General features: G+C 37.1%; 1 protein-coding gene across 4 annotated transcripts; it reads left to right on the top strand.

The window, feature by feature from the left end:
* The first annotated feature begins 316 nt into the window (after positions 1–316).
* On the top strand, positions 317–20003 carry LOC107863845 (ATP-dependent kinase-like protein notR'). 4 transcript variants are annotated; one of them, XM_016710005.2, is made up of 12 exons: positions 317–466; positions 1279–1412; positions 1560–1603; positions 3527–3601; positions 16684–16876; positions 17293–17323; positions 17426–17484; positions 17683–17756; positions 18449–18535; positions 19276–19337; positions 19432–19460; positions 19618–20003. In XM_016710005.2, exons 1-12 carry the CDS (start codon positions 412–414, stop codon positions 19708–19710), a joined length of 936 nt encoding a protein of 311 aa, XP_016565491.1. In that variant the 5' UTR covers positions 317–411; the 3' UTR covers positions 19711–20003. The 4 variants fall into 4 exon arrangements, with proteins under 4 accessions (XP_016565491.1, XP_016565493.1, XP_016565492.1 ...); XM_016710007.2 differs by lacking the exon at positions 1560–1603 and adding an exon at positions 941–1172 and having other exon boundaries at positions 327–466; XM_016710006.2 differs by lacking the exon at positions 1560–1603 and adding an exon at positions 941–1198 and having other exon boundaries at positions 327–466.
* The last annotated feature ends 758 nt before the right edge of the window (positions 20004–20761 follow it).

The raw sequence follows: 20761 nt of genomic DNA, 5'->3' as shown, positions 1-20761 counted from the left end.
TATGGTAAAACCCATTCTTATTAGAATTCATCAGAATTAATGACAACTAATATTTTTTTCATTAGGTTAAAAATTCTAAATCGACTAAATTTAATTTAAGAAAATTTGAAAAATCTAAAAATAAATATAAAATGTGAGAATAAGAAAAATTTAAGAAATATCAAATTTTTAAAAATTTTAAATATATAAAAGAATATAATAATTTTATAAAGATTTGATTTTAAAAATAAAATAAAAATTTAAATATAAAAAGAAAGAAGAAAATAATTATTTCACAGATATGTGGTTGGGAAAACACAGTATATTATATTTAAAGGATATAAGTGCTTAAGTACACAATTATGGATTATTTTAGATCTACATAAACTGATATATATTTAATATTTGTCTTGTAAATTCGGGACTGTCCCAATGGAGACTTCATCGTTTACGACGAACTTCACGAAACTCCGATATCCATTTTCAGGTTTTGTAATTTTTAGATGTACTGCTCTAATTAGTATACATTAATAATTCAACAACAATTATATAGTTCAATTGGTGCACTATTTATTTATTCCGTTTATTAATCAGTTTTCCAATTGGTGAATAAGTTTTGTTGCAACTCTTGTACATTTAACATTTGAATTTTCGATTAGGTAAATGTATGCAATCCCAATGGATAAGTCAGATAAATAATTGAAAGAACAAAATGATTTTGGCGCCAATTTCGCCCGAGGCTAATCATAGTTAGACTGTTTTTCTGATGCTGAGTATGTGGCAAAGTAGAAATTTCGTTTAGGTGTTTAAAATCTAATGTATGTATATTAATAAAAAAGTACTCCCTTTATTTTAATTTATTTATCCTATTTTTACTACACATAGTTTTTGGGAAATAAAGAATTTTTTGAATATTTTGATTTTAAATTAAAAGGTCTAATGTTCAATCTTATGATCGTAGACTTGTCACATCAAGAGTTCGAATTGAAGAGATTCCAGAAAAGGAAAGATGCATTCTTTGTGAAACGGATGAAAAAGGAAATTAGGACAAACATATTGAAATAGTGGGAGTACACCTGACCTATATATACACAGTAAAATTTCGGGGAAGGGTGTTGATCGACTATCCTTCAGCCGCTGTAGCTCCACCGTGGCTGCAGTCAAACTACTACAACCCTCTTCTTTTATCTGAGGTTTGGACTGGTGATAACTTGTGAAGGTCAAATAGTCAGAGTTTGAACATTAATATTATGTATTCTTCAAAAATCATAGCTTGCAATACTAATTTGGGCTTTACAGAGACATTGCTGAGCAAAAGAGAAAACTTTCCTGCGTGGATTAAGTGTTATCCATCTCCTTCATCCACGAAGAATGCCAATGGAACTTTACTCAGTCAAGCTGGGTTTCGTACTCGGAAGTGGAGTCCTTTTCAGGTTCAGCATGGCTAGCCTGACTTGTATAAAGACATTTTTGTTTTCATATGATTAGACCTGTATATATTGTCTAGATGTATGCAAATATCTCGTTTTTAAGTCATGGATGAGTGCAGTTTGCAAATGTAATTCATGTATCTTTTCCAGGTTTCATGTAGCCGAGAGAGAGATATTTCTGTCATAGAAGCTGGGTATGCTGGCTATACAAGACCAATATTTTGAGCTTTATATTTTCATCTATTTTGGTTCTACTATACCCTAATGCCTTCTTTTGTTTTTGCCCTTGATTTGCTTGCTGACATTTATTGCTTTTTCAGTCTCCTGTTGCTCCTATTATCTATATCAACCTGCAATACTGTCGTAGTAGGGTCATAGTCTGCTTGCAAGATTTCATATTGTAAACTATGAGTCAATTATTAAGAGCATTCATTGCGCATGAGGCTTAAACAAGTGCTTTTCTTTAATTTTTTATCGCTATTTTCTTTATGACTCATTTTTGTACAACTGATATATACATATTTTTCTGCGAGTCTGCCTTTAAGCAACCAAAAGAGACGTCTGACTTGTAAGAGAGCTGATGAAGTGAGTTATTAGTCATCTCAAAGTCTGTTTTCTATTGGTTCTGGTGGCTGAAGCTAATTGAAAGAAGGTCGAAATTTGAATAGCTTCTTCTATGAATAGACACTGCAAAGTCCTGGCTGCTTTTAATGAATTTGTGGCTCCATATACATCAATTTATAGCATTCATTTTCTCGTTAAATGAATGAAGTAACTGAAGATAGGAGCTTGCCCCATTTCTTTACTCAATTTCAAAAACATGTTATATTTATTTATATCTGACTTTAGTAGAGCCATATGCACTTATCTGGGCCGCATTCCTGGTTGTGCAAGTCAAGTTATTAGCACGAGCAGTCCTTGTATGGACCTCTACATAACTAACTGTCTGATTATATGGACTGGGGTTCTGAGCATAATTCATAGGAAGACCTTTATTTGAATTTTAAATAAAAGAAAATCTAGACCCTCTCTCTTTCTAGAATTACTGGTTACTTGGCTGGGTTTGTCACTTCTATGCCAACTATGTTTTACTGGCATTGTTCCTGAGGCATATGCGTGGAATGAACTTCCCAATGTTGCGGGACTCTTCCCTGTTCAATATTTGGTCAACTATATGGTGACCATGCTGCACTACTTCATGTTTTTGGCAGACCTAGTATTCATTCACTCAGTTCCGAACAAGCCTACAGCAATCGAAAATATAGGACTTCCTTAGATATAGGAAAAATCACTCTAGTGAACTTATGGTGGATTGCAGCAATTAGTTAATGCTCGCCAAGTAGCACAAGCAATTGGAATGCTTCAGGTTCCTTCGAGATGAAATATCGTTACCAATGTTGTGATGCAAGCAATCACCGAGTTGTTTTTGTGTAGATTGGTCAAGCTAGATCACAGGAGTTTATATTGATGTAGAATGGTTTCATGCTGGAATGTGAATGCAGGAAAGTTAAAAGAGACTGGAAGAGGACAAAAAGGCATCTGGAGTGATAGAGAGGAGAAATAGGATTGAAAATTGATGGTATAGATTGATATGAACTCTACCTGTTTGTAAGATTTTCTTTGTATAATACGTGAACTACATGTTAAAATCAGGCTGCAGCCATTTGTCATTGACACTTAATATTAGTTGATTGTATTTTTGTTTCTCTTGACTTGGTCGTGCCTAATCCTCTTCTCAGTATGATTTCTTCCATAGTAGACCCTTACTTGTGCTACTTTTGCCCTTACGAATAAGACTACTTATTACTTAAAATAGAAAGCTTAACTCCGAAAGCAATCCAGTGACTGGAAAGATAATATCAATCTAGACTGAATATGTCATGTTTGCTCTTTTATAGATTGTAGATACCTCCTTTTCTCCATATGGCTATTTCATAAGCTATTAATGCATTTCCTGCCTATATTCTAAAAGATAAAGCCTAAGCAGTTGCATGTCTCCCTCGGCTTGAGAAAAATCTATCCTTATGATGGGTAAACTTGAGCTTCGTCCATCGTATACAACTGTGATAGTTTAATTTGCATTTTTGTGTTTTACTTCATATTTGTGTACCTTGTAGGTGCATGGATGACATATATGATTCTTTGGCCGAACACCTTGTTCCAACTGCAGCAGCATCAAGCCCTAATTTCAAGTAAGCTATCGTTTTGCAAATCTGTTAGATGCTTATCTGCATGTCAAAGCAGAAATTTTGGTTAGTATTTACATGTAGCTTTTCAAGATAACCATGGTTTATCGTGATTACATCTCTTCGACTCTTCCTAACTTTAAGGCCTTACTGAATATTGTCTGGGACCTGGAAAAGGGTAAACGGAGGAAATAACAGATGATTCCTTTAAGTTTTTGCTATTTCTAGTCTGCCTCTACCATTAGGCTGGTTATGCGAATGAGATGTATATCAATAAATAGAGAGGAATAATATGACCCGTTCCATAAAGAAAACGAAAAACGAGACAACAGACCCTGCACTCCCAGAGGGGAAAAAAGGAAGAAGAAAAAGAAGGTATACCCCCAAGAAGCGATAACCAGAATGTATATGTGTCGAGTACCCCGTGTAAATGTGTTAATGATAGAGAGTGAATATACATAAACATCATAGTCACTAAATCAGTAGATGAGTCGGTTTCAATTATAAAAGTATGCATGTTTGAGTTTCAAAACTAGAAGTTGAGCCAATATTATAAAATACATCTCTGAGTTTATAGAAAATAATCTGCATAGATTCATTTAAATGAGTAGAACTTTGTATCTTAATTTAGTGATTATGATGTTTATGGCTATAAACATCTACTCAAAACAAAAACAACAACATAACCAGTATAGTCCCATAAGTCGGGTTTGGGGGGGGGGGGGTGTACGCAGACTGATAGAACTAACATGAAGAAGAGAATGAAATGAAAATTTACTGGCTAAATAAAGTGCAAGGATCTTAAACACTGCATTAACCAATAAGTATGCTCGTATGGAGTGGACAATTCTCCCGATACAAATTATAATAATACTGCTAATTCTGCTGATACATATATTTATACTACAACATAAAGATAACACATAGACAGACAGTTACTGCTTACTGCTGATAACTTCTATAGATAATTACTTATATATCTTATCTGAAACTAAGATAGATTATCTCCACTTGCTTGTCTAGATTTTTCTCCACATGGTTGTCCGGATTTTTTTCTATAGTAGGTTCATAAAGGAGCAGTCGTATCAATGCATCCCCCCTAAAAGTTGCCTTGTCCTCAAGGCGAAAAGAAGGGAACTGATCTGCAATGAGATCATAGTTCTCTCAGCTATCTTCTTCAATGGGACAGTCAACCCATTGAACTAGCAATTCCAAAGAAAATGCACCAGCTTCTTTAGCCCATCGATGTGCAAGTATCTTGGCTGGAGATAAAGTGAGTTCCCAATCTTGAGTATGAGGAAGAGGGGCTGGTGGTAAAACAACTTGCTGACCATGAGCTGGACAGAGTACATGGAAGATTGGATGGACTTTGGAATAAGCAGGTAGATCCATTCATACGCTATAGGTCCAACACAATGTATAGTTTTATATGGTCCGAAACATTGAGGTGACAATTTTTCGTACCTGCGAAGAGCCAAAGAACGTTGTCGGTAAGGTTGAACACGTAGAAAGATAAGAATCTCCAACCCGAAAGGCAACATCTCAACGATGAGAATTAGCTTGTTGTCTCATTCTAGTTTGAGCTTTTAAAAGGTTATCCTTGAGAATATTCAACGCGGCATCACGATTCAAAAGTTCTTCAAGTTCGGCAATCCGTGTTTCTCCAAGAACAAAAGGAGAAATGGAAGGAGGATCTCTACCATAAACAATCTTGAATGGGGTAGTTTCTGTGGATAAATGTTAACCTGTGTTGAAAGAAAATTCTGCCCATGGTAAGTGCTGACTGCATGTACGAGGCTGCTTCATAACAAAGCATCTCAAATAAGATTCCAAGCATCTATTCACCACCTCGGTTTGTCCATCAAATTGTGGATGGTAAGACGTATCCATTCTTAACCTTGTTTGGCTAAGTCGAAAAAGCTCCTGCCATAAAGCACCGAGAAAGATAGCATCCCGATCAGATAATATTGATCGAGGAAAGCCGTGGAGACACACAATTTCTTTGCAAAAAACATGAGCAACAGTCTTAGCGGTATATGGGTGAGCAAGTGGGATGAAATGAGAATACTTGCTGAGACGATCTACGACAACTAAAATTGTGTCATAATTACCAGATTTGGGAGTTCTATAATGAAATCAAGTGAGATATCTTCCCATATTCAATCAGGTATAGGCAGTGGTTGCAGAAGTCCTGAGTCCTGTTGACAAGCCATACAGTTCTGAACAAAGAGCTTAACATCTTGCTTCATCCTTGGCTGGAAGAAGTTGGAGGAAAGACGCTTCAAGGCTTTCAAATATCCTCCATGTCCGGCAGAAGGTGTATCATGAGACTTTGAGATAAGCTTTTGTAGAAGAGAAGAATGATCCGGAATAACCAACCCTTCCTTGAAATCAAGTTTCTGATCCACCAAGTGAAAATCTGGTTGTAAGGAAGGGTCTTGGCTGATTGTTTGAATGATCTCGCAAGTATATGTATTTGCCTAGAGAATCTTGCCGTGGGAGGAAAGGTGCTTCAAGGTTTTCAAATATCCTCCATGTTTGGCAGAAGGTGTATCATGAGACCCTGAGATAAGCTTTTGTGGAAGAGAAGAATGATCTGGTATAACCAACCCTTGAAATAAAGTTTCTGATCCACCAAGCGAAAATTTGGTTGTGAGGAAGGGTCTTGGCTGATTGCTTGAATGATCTCACGAGTATATGTATCTGCCTGGAGAGAATATTGCCAATTGGAAAAATCCAATGGTACAGGAATAGCAAGAGCCAAAAATTTAGCATTCAATGGCATTCTTGAAAGTGAATCAGCTCCCAAATTGTCTTTTCCTGCTCTATAGACAATTGTGAAGTCGAAGGGAAACATTTTCATCATAATCTTTGCTGCTCATTAGTGGTAATACGCTGAGAAAAGAGATACTTGAGGCTGCAATGATTTGTTTTGACATAAAAATGATGGCCCAAGAGGTATTGTTTCCATTTCTGCAAAGCTAAAACAAGAGCAAGCAATTCCCAGTCATAAGTAGACTTCAAACGACTGGAAAAAGAAAGTCTCTTACTAAAATACATATTAGGATGGTGATCCTGAAGAAGAATGACCCCTATTCCTTCCGAAGAAGCATCACATTCCACCACAAATGGTTGAGTGAAATTTGGAAGTCGTAGTACTGGAACAGTTGTTAAAGCTTGCTTGAGAAGATGGAAAGCATTTTCAGTAGAGGTCGATCATTGAAAAACATTTTTCTTGATAAGTTCAGTGTGTGGTCGAGCCACCATTCCATAACCCTTCACTAATCTGCGATAATACCTGTTAACCCAAGAAATCTACGTAACTCCTTCACATTAGTTGGCACTGGCCACTCCAAGACTGCTTGAATTTTATCCTGATCCACACCAACTCCATTTTCTAGAAATCACATGACCCAAAAAAGAAATGTGAATTTGTCCAAATAAGCATTTAGAAGTTTTGGCATAGAAATGATTGTCTCTGAGAAGTTGGAAAACAAGTTGCAAGTGATTGCTATGTTGCTCAAAGGTCTGACTGTACACCAAGATGCCATCAAAGAATACGAGAATGAATTTGCGCAGATGTGATTTGAACAAATCATTCATAGCACATTGGAAAGTAGAAGGGACATTAGTGAGACCAAAGGACATAACCGTGAATTCATAATGGCCAGAGTGCATACGGAAAGCAGTTTTATGAATATCCGCAGGATTGACATGTATCGGGTGGTAACGACAATGCAAATCAATCTTTGAAAAAACAGTTGCTCCATGCAATTCATCAAGAAGCTCATCAATATTGGGGATTGGATACTTATTTGGAACCGTGATTTGGTTGAGACTTTTATAATCAACGCACATACGCCATGTATTGTCCTTTTTCTTGATGAGAAGTACAACTAGCAAATGGACTGGTATTCGGCCTTATAAATCCCGTCTAGAGTAATTCAAACTCTTGCCTTTCAATTTCTGTTTTTTGAAAGTAAGGATAGCGATAGGGACGGATGTTGGGTGGTTTTGAGTTAAGAATCAAAGGGATAGAATGGGTGTGTTGGCGAAAAGGTGGTAGAACATTGGGTTCTTCAAAAATTGACTCAAACTTGTGAAGCAAACTCTGAATATTAGTGGGTAGAGATTTACCTGAAGTATCATCATCTTTGGAGAAATACTGGAAAAACAACTGGTGCACTTAATTTGTGTGGAATCCCCGAAGCTTATATCGCTTGCCATTTAAATTGAAGATCAAAAACATCCCACTCCAGTTAGCTTGAACTGTATTTAAAGCCGCAAGCCACTTAATTCCAAGCACCAAATCTCCCCTTCCAGCAGAGAAAAGATAGAAATCTTGGTCAATAGTTAATCCAGGGAACTTCACAACTATGTTTTGACGTAGACGGTTGCAACATATGATTTCTCCATTGCCAATCTGGACTCCAAAATACAGCACAACTTGAACCAACAACTGTAATTCTTCAACAATTTTCTGGGAGATAAAATTGTGGGATGATCCACTATCAACCAAAAGCAGTACCTTGCGTCCATTTAAAGTCTCTTGAAGTTTCATTGTTGTGCCTGTCGTGTTACCTCGAAAGGCTTGGAATGAAATTTCAGCAAGGTCATTTGTACTTGCATCTTTATCAATAATGTTATTTGGCATTTGTTCCGCTAATTCACCCTCTTCAATGTTGTCATTTATCTCCATAAGAGTGAGAGATGCTGTCTTTCAACGGTGGCTTGGTGCAAATTTCTCATTACACCTTGTGGAATAAGATGATTGAATAATTTCATTCACACTTTTCTATATCATATACATGGCTTTATATACATAGGAGATTGTTGAGTAGAATCATCAAAATCCCATAAAATCTGGGATTGTACAGAATCATATATTCTACATAAAGAAAAAGAATCATAGATAGGATATTCTAGATTACAACAATTATCCTAAGATATCCTAAGATCTTAGAGGATCAAATCTTGATATGATGAGTATCTCTCTTGAAATCCTCTATCAGTCAGCACTCCCCCTCAAGCGGGTGAATGGATATCATTCATTCCTAGCTTGCTTATTAGATCTTGAAACATATTGTTTGGCAGTCTTTTTGTCAAAACATCGGCTATCTGATCTTTTGTAGATACAAATGGCGTACAAATGAGTCCACTATCTAATTTCTCCCTAATAAAATATCTATCCACCTCAATGTGCTTAGTGCGATCATGCTGTATAGGATTATGAGCTATACTTATTGCTGATTTATTGTCACAATATAGTCTCATTGGTCCTTCCCATCTTATCTTCAAATTATCAAGGATTATCTTTAACCATAACAGTTCACAAACTCCTATAGCCATGGATCTAAATTTAGATTCTGCACTTGATCTGGCTACTATATTTTGTTTTTTACTCCTCCAAGTCACCAGATTTCCTCCTAAGAAAGTGTAATATCTAGAACATGACCTTTGATCCAGTAATGAACCAGCATAGTTTGCATCAGTTAAGCCTCTAAAACTATGTCTCCTCCTGTTTTGAGTAGTATTCCTTTTCCCGGAGTTACTTTAAGACATTGTAGAATCCTGTTGACAGCTTGAAGATGTGTTTCTCTAGGATCATGCATAAATTGGCTTACAACACTTACAACAAACGCAATGTCTGGCGTTGTATGGGACAAGTAGATCAATTTTCCTACAAGCCTTTGATACAAACCTTTATCTACCATAGAATCTTCTGGAGCATTGCACAATCTATGATAATATTCAATTGGTGTCGCCACTGGTTTACACCCTAATTTTCCTGTTTCTTTCAACAAATCAAACACATACTTTTGTTGGGAAATAAAGATTCCCTGTTTTGAGTGTGCCACTTTGATTCCCAGAAAATACTTCAATTGTCCAAGCTCTTTGATGTCAAATTCCTTGAGTAAACACTTCTTTAGATTTTGAACCCCCTCTGAATCATCACCTGTTACTATGATGTCATCCACCTAAGCTAATAATGCTGTTACCTTTCCTGTTTGTGAGTGTCTTATGAATAAGGTGTGGTCTCCTTGACTTTGTTGGCACCCTAGCTTGATCAGGACCTTTGTAAATCTTCCAAACCATGCATGAGGTGATTGCTTTAATCCGTAGAGTGCCTTCTTCAGTCTACACACCATTTCTTTCTAGCTTGCAAAACCAGGAGGCACCTCCATATAGATCTCCTCATCTAAATCTCCATGTAAAATGCGTTTTTCACATCAAATTGTTGTAGGTTCCATTAAAAATCGTAGCCAATGATAATAAGATTCTTACCGTATTCGATTTTGCCAGTGGAGCAAAAGTCTCCAAATAATCAACTCCATAGGTCTGTGTGTAACCCTTTGCTACCAATCGTGCTTTAAATCTTTCTCTGGATCCATCCGACTTATATTTCACAGTAAACACCCATCTACACCCCACCTAATTTTTCCCTTTTGGTAATTCTATAATTTCCCAAGTTTGTTTTTTTCCAACGCTTCCATTTCTACCTTCATAGCTTTCTCCCCCTCTTTGTTTCCTAAAGCTTCAGCCAATTTCTGGGGATAGGAATTGTGTGGAGGTTACGGGGAAAAGTTTTATGACTTGGGGATAGGTTTTGATATGTCACATAAAGGCTCAAAGGGTGTTATGTGCAAGTTCTGGTTCCTTTTCTGTGTGCAATGGGAAGGTCAAGGACATTAGGTTAGTTAAGACTCTTTTTCATGATCAGTTTGGTTTGGTATTTTTGATGGTTCAACAGGTTCGGGATGTGCAGTAGGAGCAGTAACCCGAGGAGATGATTTCCTTTGAGTAGTTTGATCAGTTAGCCTCTTTCTTCTGAAATAAACTTGCAGTGGTGGAATAAACCTGCAGTGGTAGATTATTTTCTAGAATTTCATTATCTATATCCAGATTAGGAGACTCGGTGGGTTTATTTGGATTTAGAGACTTGGGTGACCGAAGAAATAGTGACTCAGACAAGGATTTGACACGACTAGAGATAAACAAATCAAATAGTAGTAAGTCTAGAGGCCCCTCTCCCTTCAATGAGTCCCCATGATTGTAAGAATGGCTAAAAAATGATTCACTCTCATCAAATATGACATCAACTGAAACAAAGAATTTTTTTTATGATGGTTGATAACATTTGTAGCCTTTTTGAGTAGGAGAATATCCTATCAAAACACACTTAAGAACACGTGGATCTAATTTGCCTCTATCATGAGAATGAATATGAACATAGACAACACTGCCAAAGATTCTAGGAACCAAATTATTGGAAATTTCAAAATCCGGGAAGAAATTCCTAAGAGTATCAAAGGGGCTTTTAAAGTTTAGAATTCTTAATGGTATTCCGTTACTAAGGTGTGCATCAGTTAGGACATCTCCCCCCAATATTGTTTTGGAACCCTTTTGTGAAACAATAATGATCTAGTAATGTCAAGTAACAAACTATTTCTTCTCTCTGCTATTCCATTTTGTTGAGGAGTATTGGCATATGAAGATTCATGAATAATTTCCTTTTTGGAAGAAAACAGAGAGGTTTTGGTTGAAGTAGTCCTTGGCATTATCAGATCGAAATCTTTTAATTGGCATATCAAAATAGGTTTTGATCATATTAAAAAAGGTAGGAAGTATTTGGCTGACATCCTTTAACAAATAGATCCACGTTACTCTTGTACAATCATCAATGAATGACACAAACCATCTAGCACCAGAAATATTATGAACAGGAGAAGGTCCCCAAATATCACTATAAAAAAGGGCAGCCCGGTGCACTAAAGCTACTGCTATGCGCGGTGTCTGGGGAAGGGCCCCACTACAAGGGTGTATCGTACACAGCCTTACCTTACATTTCTGCCAGAGGCTGTTTCCAAGGCTTGAACCCGTGACCTCCTGGTCACATGGAAACAACTTTACCAGTTACTCTAAGGCTCCCCTTCTAAATATCACTATGAATAAGAGAAAAATAAGTCTTACATATTTTATTACTAATTGGAAAGGAAACACCTTTGTGTTTTGCAATTTCACGATCATCACAATGAAAAGACTCAACACTCAAATATTTAAACAAAGATGGAAACATATTTTTGATTACATAGAAGGATAGATGACCTAATCGATGATGATAAAGCCATACTTTTTCTTTATTGGACATAGTTGATTTAGACAAGAATGAACTAGATAAGGAATTCTTAGTTATATCTTCACCATTGTGGAAATCCAGACAATAAAGACCACCTTTCTCACTAGCATGCCCAATCATCCCCTTCGTGTCATGTTCCTGAAATAAATAATATGAGGGGAAGAAAGTTACTTGGCATTTGGAATCTTTGGTGACTTTTTGGACAAAAATGATTTACATATAACTTTGGGACATAAAGGACATTTTTAAGTATCAAGGACTTTCCCAATGGTATGTCTCCTTTTCCATCTATGGTAAGAACTGAACCATCGGCAATAGTTATTTTTTCATAGCTAGGGCAAGGGGAATATGATATAAAGAGATGAGATGAACAAGTCATATGATCAGTTGCCCCGGAATCAACCCACCTACTTTGGAAAAAGTTTGTCTGAGACATTAGTAACAAAGGAGTAAGAAATACCTGTGAAGGCCAGTGAACAACTACCTTCTGAAGCCAAGTGTCGATTTTAATCAGTGTCAAGGTTGCTGGCTATATGTGCCTGCTTTCTATCACTAGTGTTTCTGATTTGAGGTCTACCATTGAGTTTCCAGCACCTATCTCGGGTGTGCCGATATTTTTGCAGTAGGTGCAGTAAAGATTGTCCTTATTGATTGGCGGTTTAAATGAACCAGCAGGCTTGATGGGGCTCTCTTATTGTGAAACTCCAGATTCTCTTGAATTTGTCCCTTTTGAGTTTCAAGCATAACACTCCTCCGTTTTTTTTCTGTCCGTATAATGACCATTGTTTCATTTAATGATGGCAGGTCTTCTTTTCCTAAGATTTGTACTCGCACGACATCAAATTCTGTATTTAGTCTTGCAAGAAAATCATAAATCCTTTTTTTCAATAAATCTTTTTCAGAATCACAACATCATCTTTACAACACATTTGAATGCATTGATAATGGTCCATTTCTTGCCACAACCCCTGTAGAAAGTTTGAATATTCAGTGACAGGTCGAGCTCCCTGTTTTGTTGCAGAAAGTTTTGTTTTTATTTCATAATCCTGGCAACACTATGTACTTTAGAGTACGTTTCTTTCACTGCATCCCAAATTTCCTTAGTGGTGCTCAGAAACATAACACAACACTATCACTGATCTCCGGAAGCATGGATTTCCATAACCAAGACATCACCATTGCATCTTGTTCATCCCATGCATGAAACGTGCGGTCTTCTTTAGATGATCATGAACCAAGAAGATGTCGCAATTTCCCTTTACCCTTTAAAAAGGTACGAACTAGTTGAGCCCATTTTAGGTAATTTTTTTCATTCAACCAATAAGAGGCTTGAATGTTTTGCAAATCTCCAGTTTCAACTGTAGAGTTATTCTCTACGGCTGCAGAAACACTTACAGGGACTAGAATATTTGCATCTGTTGCCTTTTCAGACATGGTTTCGAATAGTTTCAACCTTTGGGCAGATAAAGCTGGAAAAAAGACTTTTTAAGACTGGATGAATAAAATTAAAATAGTCAGGAATAAGCCTAAAGCTCTGATACCATGTGGAATTCACACTTTTCTATGTCATATACATGGCTTTATATACACATAGGAGATTGTTGAGTAGAATCATCTAAATCCCATTAAATCTGGGATTGTACAGAATTATATATTCTACCTAAAGAGAAAGAATCATAGATAGGATATTCTAGATTACAACAATTAGCCTAAGGTATCCTAAGATCTTAGAGGATCAAATCTTGATATGATGAGTCTCTCCCTTGAAATCCTCTATCAGTCAACGCACCTAAAACAGAGTTCTTTGGCTATGCGATTCTGTTTCTCTATATCCCAAGCACGATTCTGAGAAGGACGAGAGAACATTTTTGCAGAATTTGGATTGGTTTGTGACATGAGTTGGTTCCCTACTGATTGGTGGAGAGCTTCGCATGCAAAACCAATTTGGGTTGTGTTGGATCGTGACATATTTTGCCATTGAGAACCTTTATACTCACGATTGGAACCCATTTTTTGCTTAAATTCCATTGCAAGACTCATGGCTTTATACACTGTTCTAGGCTTGTGAATTCTCACATCTGCTTTGAGTTCTTCTTTAAGTCCAGTAAGGAACACCCCCAAAAGATAATGTTCTGGCCAATTCTTAACTCGGCCAGATCGTTTAGCAAATTCCTGGCGATATTTTTGTATTGTGCCTAATTGTTGAAGACTGCTTAAATGTTCTTCTGGATTTTGAAATTCTGCAGACCATAGTTCTCTTGTAAAGTTTTTACAAGGTCCTCCCAATATAATAGTGTACGTTTACTGTTAATCCAGCAAAGAGATCAAGCCCATCGCCCTCTAGATACATGGCTGCAATATCCACCTTTAGATCATCATGAGTTTGATAGTACCAAAAATATTTTTCAGCCTTCAAAATCTAGCAACGGGGATCTCCTCATTCAAATCGAGGAAATTCCATTTTTGTGTGGCCTATGAGATGGATTCTTTAACCACGAAGGCATATCCACATCAACATCAACATCCTCGTCCCAAGAAAACTTTCTGGTGTCACGAGGACCTCTATTATATTCTGGACCCTTTTCCTCAGTGGATGAATAGGATTAACATCAGTTTGAGTACCACTTGTTTGACCCTTCACTGTTGCATCTGCCATCTAGTGCTTCCAAACATGATGTTATAAACATTAACTGCTGGATAATTTGACTATTAGACGGCTCACTTGGATGGTTTGTGACTGGTTGTGATGGTGGTTCGTTAGAAGATCGTGTGGATACCATTCTGGATCTTGCTGCTCCGATACCAAAATGATAGAAACTTACATGAAGAAGAGAATGAAATGAAAATTTACTGGTTAAATAAAGTGCAAGGATCTTAAACACTGCATTAACCAATAAGTATGTTCGCATGGAGTGGACAATTATCCAGATACAAATTATAATAATACTGCTCTCTGTTTTTGAATTCTGCAGATACATATATTTATACTACAACACAAAAATAACACATAGACAAACAGTTACTGCTGTAGTTAACTGCGGATAACTTCTATAGATAATTACTTATATATCTTATCTGAAACTAAGATTATCTCCACTTGCTTGTTTGGATTTATCTCGACATGCTTGTCTGAATTTTCTACTAGAGTAGGTCCGTAAAGTAGCAGTCGTATCACATACCTTACCTGTACCTTGTCAGGTAGAGAGACTGTTTTCAGAAGACCCTCGGCTCAAAGAAAGCAAAAACAACAACATTTAAGAAAATGCAAGCAATAGTTGGACAATAAGAGCGTAGAGGCATACGAGACAAGAAGTAGTAATAGATAAATAACAAAAATACAAACATAATAAACTAATAAAATAATAAAATGCCGAAAATAATATTACTACTATTCGTGGAAGCCAAATGCATCACTAACTACTAATTGCCTTCTACCCGAATCCTTGTCCTCCACCCTCTCCTATCAAAGGTCATGTCCTCGGTAAGCTGAAGGTTTTCCATGTCCTACCTAATCACCTCTCCCCAATACTTCTTTGCCCTACCCCTATCTCTTAAACCCCTCCAACTCAAACTTCTCACACCTCCTCACTAGGGCTTTTGTAAATTTCGTCATGACCTGCCCGAACCACTCAGCCTATACTCCCGCATCTTGTCCGCCACGGGGGCCACTCCCACCTTGGTCCAAATATCTTCATTTCTGTTCATATCTCTCTTAGTAAACCCATACATTTATCATAACATCTTTATTGTTGCAACTTTCATCTTCCGCACATGGGAGTTCTTGACCAAGCAAGACTCTGATACAACAAAGCCGGTCTCGCTGCTGCTCCGTAGAACTTACCTTTAAGTCTTAGTGGCACCTTTTTATCACATAAAATCCTAGACACTAGCCTCCATTTCAACCGCCCTGGCCAATGCTATCTGTGACATCCTCATCAATCTCACCATTACCTTGGATAATAACCAAGGTACTTGAAACTACATTTCTTGGAAAGGACCCAAGAATCCAATCTCACTTCCACGTCCGCTAGACGAGGCAGTCATTGAACTTGTACTCCACATACTCTTAGTCCTGCTCAGTCTAAAACCTTTAGGGGTCGTTTGGTTGGGAACAAGTTATCCTGGGATAATTAATCCTAGGATTAGTTATCTCACCATATATATGGGATAACTTATCCCATCACTACAACATAAATGGTAGGATAAGTAATCCCTTGACTAACTTATCCCATCAACCAAACAACGGATAAAATAATCTCACAATTTATCCTGGGACTATTATAACTTATACCTCACACCAAACGACCCCTTAGACTCCAGGGTCTCTCTCTATACCTCCATCTTGTCACTCTCAGTACATGTCAAAAAAAAAAAATGCACCAGGGCACCTCTCCTTGAATGTGGCGGGTCGAAACATCCATCGCTACGACAAATAAGAAGGGGATAAGAGCCGATCCATGCTGCAACCCCATCACCATGTGAATATGACCGAGTCTACCTTGTCCCGTCCTCACCTGGATCTTAGCTCCATTATACATGTCCTTAATAGCCGTAATGTACATGTTTGGAACACATGTGGTCTCCAAACATCTCCACATAACCCCTCTCGGATCCTTGTCGTTTGGTTGCCCATGGGACGTGTAGTGATTACAAAAGTAAGCTTACATTTTTTACATCTTATTGTTCGTAACCCCTTCTTTTCTGGATGGGGTGGTGGCTAGCTGATTGGATCTGATTTTCAGGTTGAGATTTCAGTAATTTTTATTTACTATCACTTTTTTATTTTGGTATTATTATTTACTTCTATTATCTCCGATCTCTTCCCATTGCTTGTGCTTCATGGCTTTTACAGCTACAAACTGCTATTGTTATCAACAAACACTCGACTAAATTGGTATATTAGCTGATTCCGTGAGGTGACTTAAGGAGAACAAATTGCCTAATTATGCAGGCATATTGTTGGGCTTGCTGGCCCTCCTGGTGCTGGAAAGAGCACTATTGCATCTGAAATAGCTAAGAGAGTCAATAAGTTATGGTGCCAAAAGTCTCGTTCCTTTGATTCTCAAGTTGAGCCTCCGGAAGTTGCTATTGTACTCCCAATGGATGGATTCCACCTTTATCGTCATCAGCTTGATGCAATGGAGGTACAACTTTTTTATGGTTTCGTATTATTCATGTTGCTTCAGTTAACTGCAATTTCTCTGGTTTTGGCCGAAACCATTTGAATCTATGTAAATGGACAAAGCCTTGAGTTGTTTGATGCGTGTTGTTAGCTGCTTTTGAGTAATCTAGACAGAAGACAGGGCAGAGCCCCCCCCGACCCCCACAATGGAAAATAAAGAAATGAAATGAAAGAAGCAATGGAGGAGAAGATGTAAATAACTTTTACAAGAAATGAAAGAGTAGCGTAAAAAACCAACAGAGGAGCCCTTCTGTTTTGAATTACAGAATTATAACTGAAACTTTGTACTGATATTGTGGTTGGAGCATGTATTTAGCAGATTTCATTTTAAAACCTTTTAACAGTTCCAACAATCTAACTGGTCGTCCTGTTTCATAGGATCCAGAGGAAGCACATGCAAGGAGGGGCGGTAAGTTCTCCTTTTCACAGCAGATAGCTAATAAGTTGTACTCAGTTTAATCATTTCTAGTTTAACTTCTGTTCCTCTCTGAATATTTTTTTGTTGAATCAGCCCCATGGACGTTTGACCCCAATTTACTTCTAGAATGCCTTAAGACTCTTAAAGATCAGGTAAGTGAATATTCACTGATTACATGCACTTACTTCCGTGAATGGATTTTTTAAGCCTTTTGAGTTAATCTCGTGTGGGCTTGAACTTTCATGTGACATGATGTTACATCAACAGAGGAGGTTGGTATTCTGCTCGCCTCTACCTTGCTCTGTCCATGTAATGAAAATTCTAAGATCTGGTATTCTTTCTTCTGCAAGGGATCAGTTTACTGTCCATCTTTTGACCATGGTGTGGGAGATCCTGTAGAAGATGATATCTTTGTGAACCTTCAGTAAGTTTATTATTAGTTTGGATGACATTTTCTGTCTGTGATTGCACCCTATAAAATTTTAAGAGCCTATTTGGATTGGGTTATTTTAGGTGCTTCTAAGTTAGAATAGTTTTTAAGCCAAAATAACAAAAATAAGCCAAAAGTCATAAGTCAGAGATCCTAGCTTATGTCTTCTGGCTTATAATCCATAAGCTATAAACTCATCCAAACAGGCTCCATATTTGTCTCAATCGTGTGTATTCAGTTCACTACTTTGAGGTGAAATTAATGAATGGATGAATGAGCAGCGAATGTAAGTTTTATCAGTTCATTTTTTTCAGTTCATTTGATGCTCTATGTAGTGGTTGGAAGTGAAGTGAAGAATACGTTATGAAACTTTGAAAGCTAGGTAATGTTTTAGATATGCAGGCCCGCTGAGATGTCTTGTTATTGGAAGTGTTTGCTCAACCAATGTTCTCAGTATGATCGTGCTACATCTGTTATAGTCTTTTTCCTACTTGTGGGCACTGGATAACTAAATTATTAGTAGCCGTCTCATAGGTGTCTGCTGATATTTCAATAATTTGATTGGATAAGTAATTAAGTCTCTAAAAATGCAAAAGGAATAGAGAAATGGTGAAGTTCTTTTGCCTGTTGCTAATGTTGCCTCTTCCCCTTTTTTTCCCTTGTTATTTTAATGGTTAGTTTTGCAGGCACAAAATAGTGATAGTTGAAGGTAATTATCTGCTTCTTGGAGATGGTGCTTGGAAGGAGCTATCCTCCATGTTCGATGAGAAGTGGTAAGATGATATTTCTGATCCATGTTTTTCTTTTGACAACACTGAAGGAATCCCTGTGAATTCACTTTAAATCACCATAATATACTAAACTGAAATTTCGTGCTTTGGGATAACTTCGAGTTTTTCTGGAAGTAAAAATTTTGAGTTTGCATCAGCCTAGTACGAAATATGTGATTGAGTGTGTGAATTGTCTTCGCTACGGTTTACTGATTATTGTGACTTCTATCAATTAATGGAACTGATTTGCAGATCAATATTAAGATACCACCAAAGGATACAGTGGGATGGGAATCTCCCCCCTTACCCAAAGGTCTTGTATTCGAGTCATAGGCTATGCAGCGCAAACCCGGATTTGTCGGGCTAGTGGTACCAGATACCGGATGGTTAAAGCAAAGGATCAATGTTAAAATCTCTGACTTAGTGCGTATTTTGATTATCCTGTCGTCAAGGAGAAAAAAAGTGCTAAAGCCATCTGCTCCATGTGAGAAAAAGCAAGCAATATTAAGATCCCTGACTTGATGGAAAAGGACATATTGCTAAAAGTAGAACGTTCCTGTTTTATGTTCATATCTGTAGATATGATAGGCCTAAGGTTTCTTAGATAGAGGTTATCAAAGCCTGCTGGTAACAGGATCTGTTGACTCGTTAGAAAGCTGGCTGCTTGGCAGCATTATATGAGAGTGCAGATTTAGTTGTCCTTGGTGCTGTAACACCCTCGTCTTATATGTATTCACTTTTAGGTTTATCGATGTTGATATTGAGAAAGCAATGCAACGTGTCTTGAAGAGACATATATCTACAGGTACATCAACTGTTGTTTCAACTCTTTTACTAGAAAAAGTGTAAACAAAACTGGTTAACATAGACTAATTGTTGTCTTTTCATCTGTGTTGTAGGGAAGCTCCCCGATGCCGCAAAATGGAGGGTAATTGTTTCCATATTTCCCTCTTTTGAAAGATCAAACAATTGAAATTAATGGTTCACTGTTAATCCCTTTTAAGATGTCATCTGGCTCAATTCCTCTTGTTTATTTGGTATTGAATGAGATATTATGATGGTTCATTGCTAAATTCTTTCCACAGATAGATTACAATGACAGGCCCAATGCTGAGCTAATTATGAAGTCCAAGAAAAATGCAGATTTGGTGATCAAGTCAATTGACGAATTGAGGTGAACCTGCGACTAGTCACCTGCAGTAAGAATGAATTCAGCAGTGCACTATTTCATCCAAATGAAAAATTGGATGGTTGCATAAAAAAGTAAGCAAAATAGAATTTTATAGGTTTGCTTGAATCTGAAGGAGTGCAGGACCTTTCTTGCGTTTATGCTTTGAGATAATGTCAGTAATGAACAAGTTTGAGGTACTGCAAATAATGGTGTTTACAGTACACCTTTTTTCCCACAAATAAGATGTAAACCTTTTTACATGGTAAAACAGAAAAGATAATATTACTTTGTATGAGTTCATTCCTTGCTGTATTTTCTGTAGAGTCGAGAGAGTGCAGGCCAGTGCCTCCTATTTGGTGGGATTGACGGGCCATATAACTAATATTCCCCATGCATCTTCTTTTGCATGAATAGCCGAACAAAGAATAGTTATATAGTATTTGGACGTTAGTACCCCTTAAGCGTTGTAAAAGCGTAATCCCAATCTACAGAGCTTTTTTCATATCAGAAGATTTCGCTGGTAACCGGAATCTGTAGATCATTGTCTCTTTTCTTCAACCTAATCCTGTTCATTCTTTGAGGTTTAATCAGAGTAGTACACTTTGAAATAATAATCAATTTTCTTTTTTTAATCCAATCAAAAGTAATTTTTTACTCTTAACTTGTTTGAAATAAATTATGGATTTGTACTTGATTCTGATATAAATTATGCATGAAAGACTAGAATGAATTTAAACATTGTAGATTGTCATTTGCCATATCATCAAAAGTGAGTTCAACTGTGTATGTCTGAGGAGTTATGATACGAAAAATTTGGATGACTTCGAACATGATAGCCTGACATATATCATATTTTCATGAGTGATGATGATCATGTATGTTTTCTGATCCTGATATGAATTATGCATGAAAAATTGGGTGAGTTTGTACTAAATAGTCTGGGATTTGCCATATTTTCAAGTCTAAATTTGATCATCAATGTCTGAAATACTCTGCTCCTAATATAAATTATGCATGAAAATTTGAACACGATAGAGCGACATTTGCTATAAGTGAGT

The sequence above is a fragment of the Capsicum annuum genome, chromosome 3 (assembly GCF_002878395.1).
Source record: "Capsicum annuum cultivar UCD-10X-F1 chromosome 3, UCD10Xv1.1, whole genome shotgun sequence".
NCBI lineage: Eukaryota > Viridiplantae > Streptophyta > Magnoliopsida > Solanales > Solanaceae > Capsicum > Capsicum annuum.
The sequence above is the reverse complement of the archived record's forward strand: the minus strand, read 5'-3'. Positions and strand labels throughout refer to the sequence as shown.

Coding starts and splice junctions, on each gene's coding strand:
- LOC107863845 (XM_016710005.2), top strand. CDS start 412: ATGGAGACTTCATCGTTTACGACGAACTTCACGAAACTCCGATATCCA. Junction 16,877..17,292: donor ATCAGCTTGATGCAATGGAG/GTACAACTTTTT, acceptor CCTGTTTCATAG/GATCCAGAGGAAGCACATGC. Junction 17,485..17,682: donor TTAAGACTCTTAAAGATCAG/GTAAGTGAATAT, acceptor TTCTTCTGCAAG/GGATCAGTTTACTGTCCATC.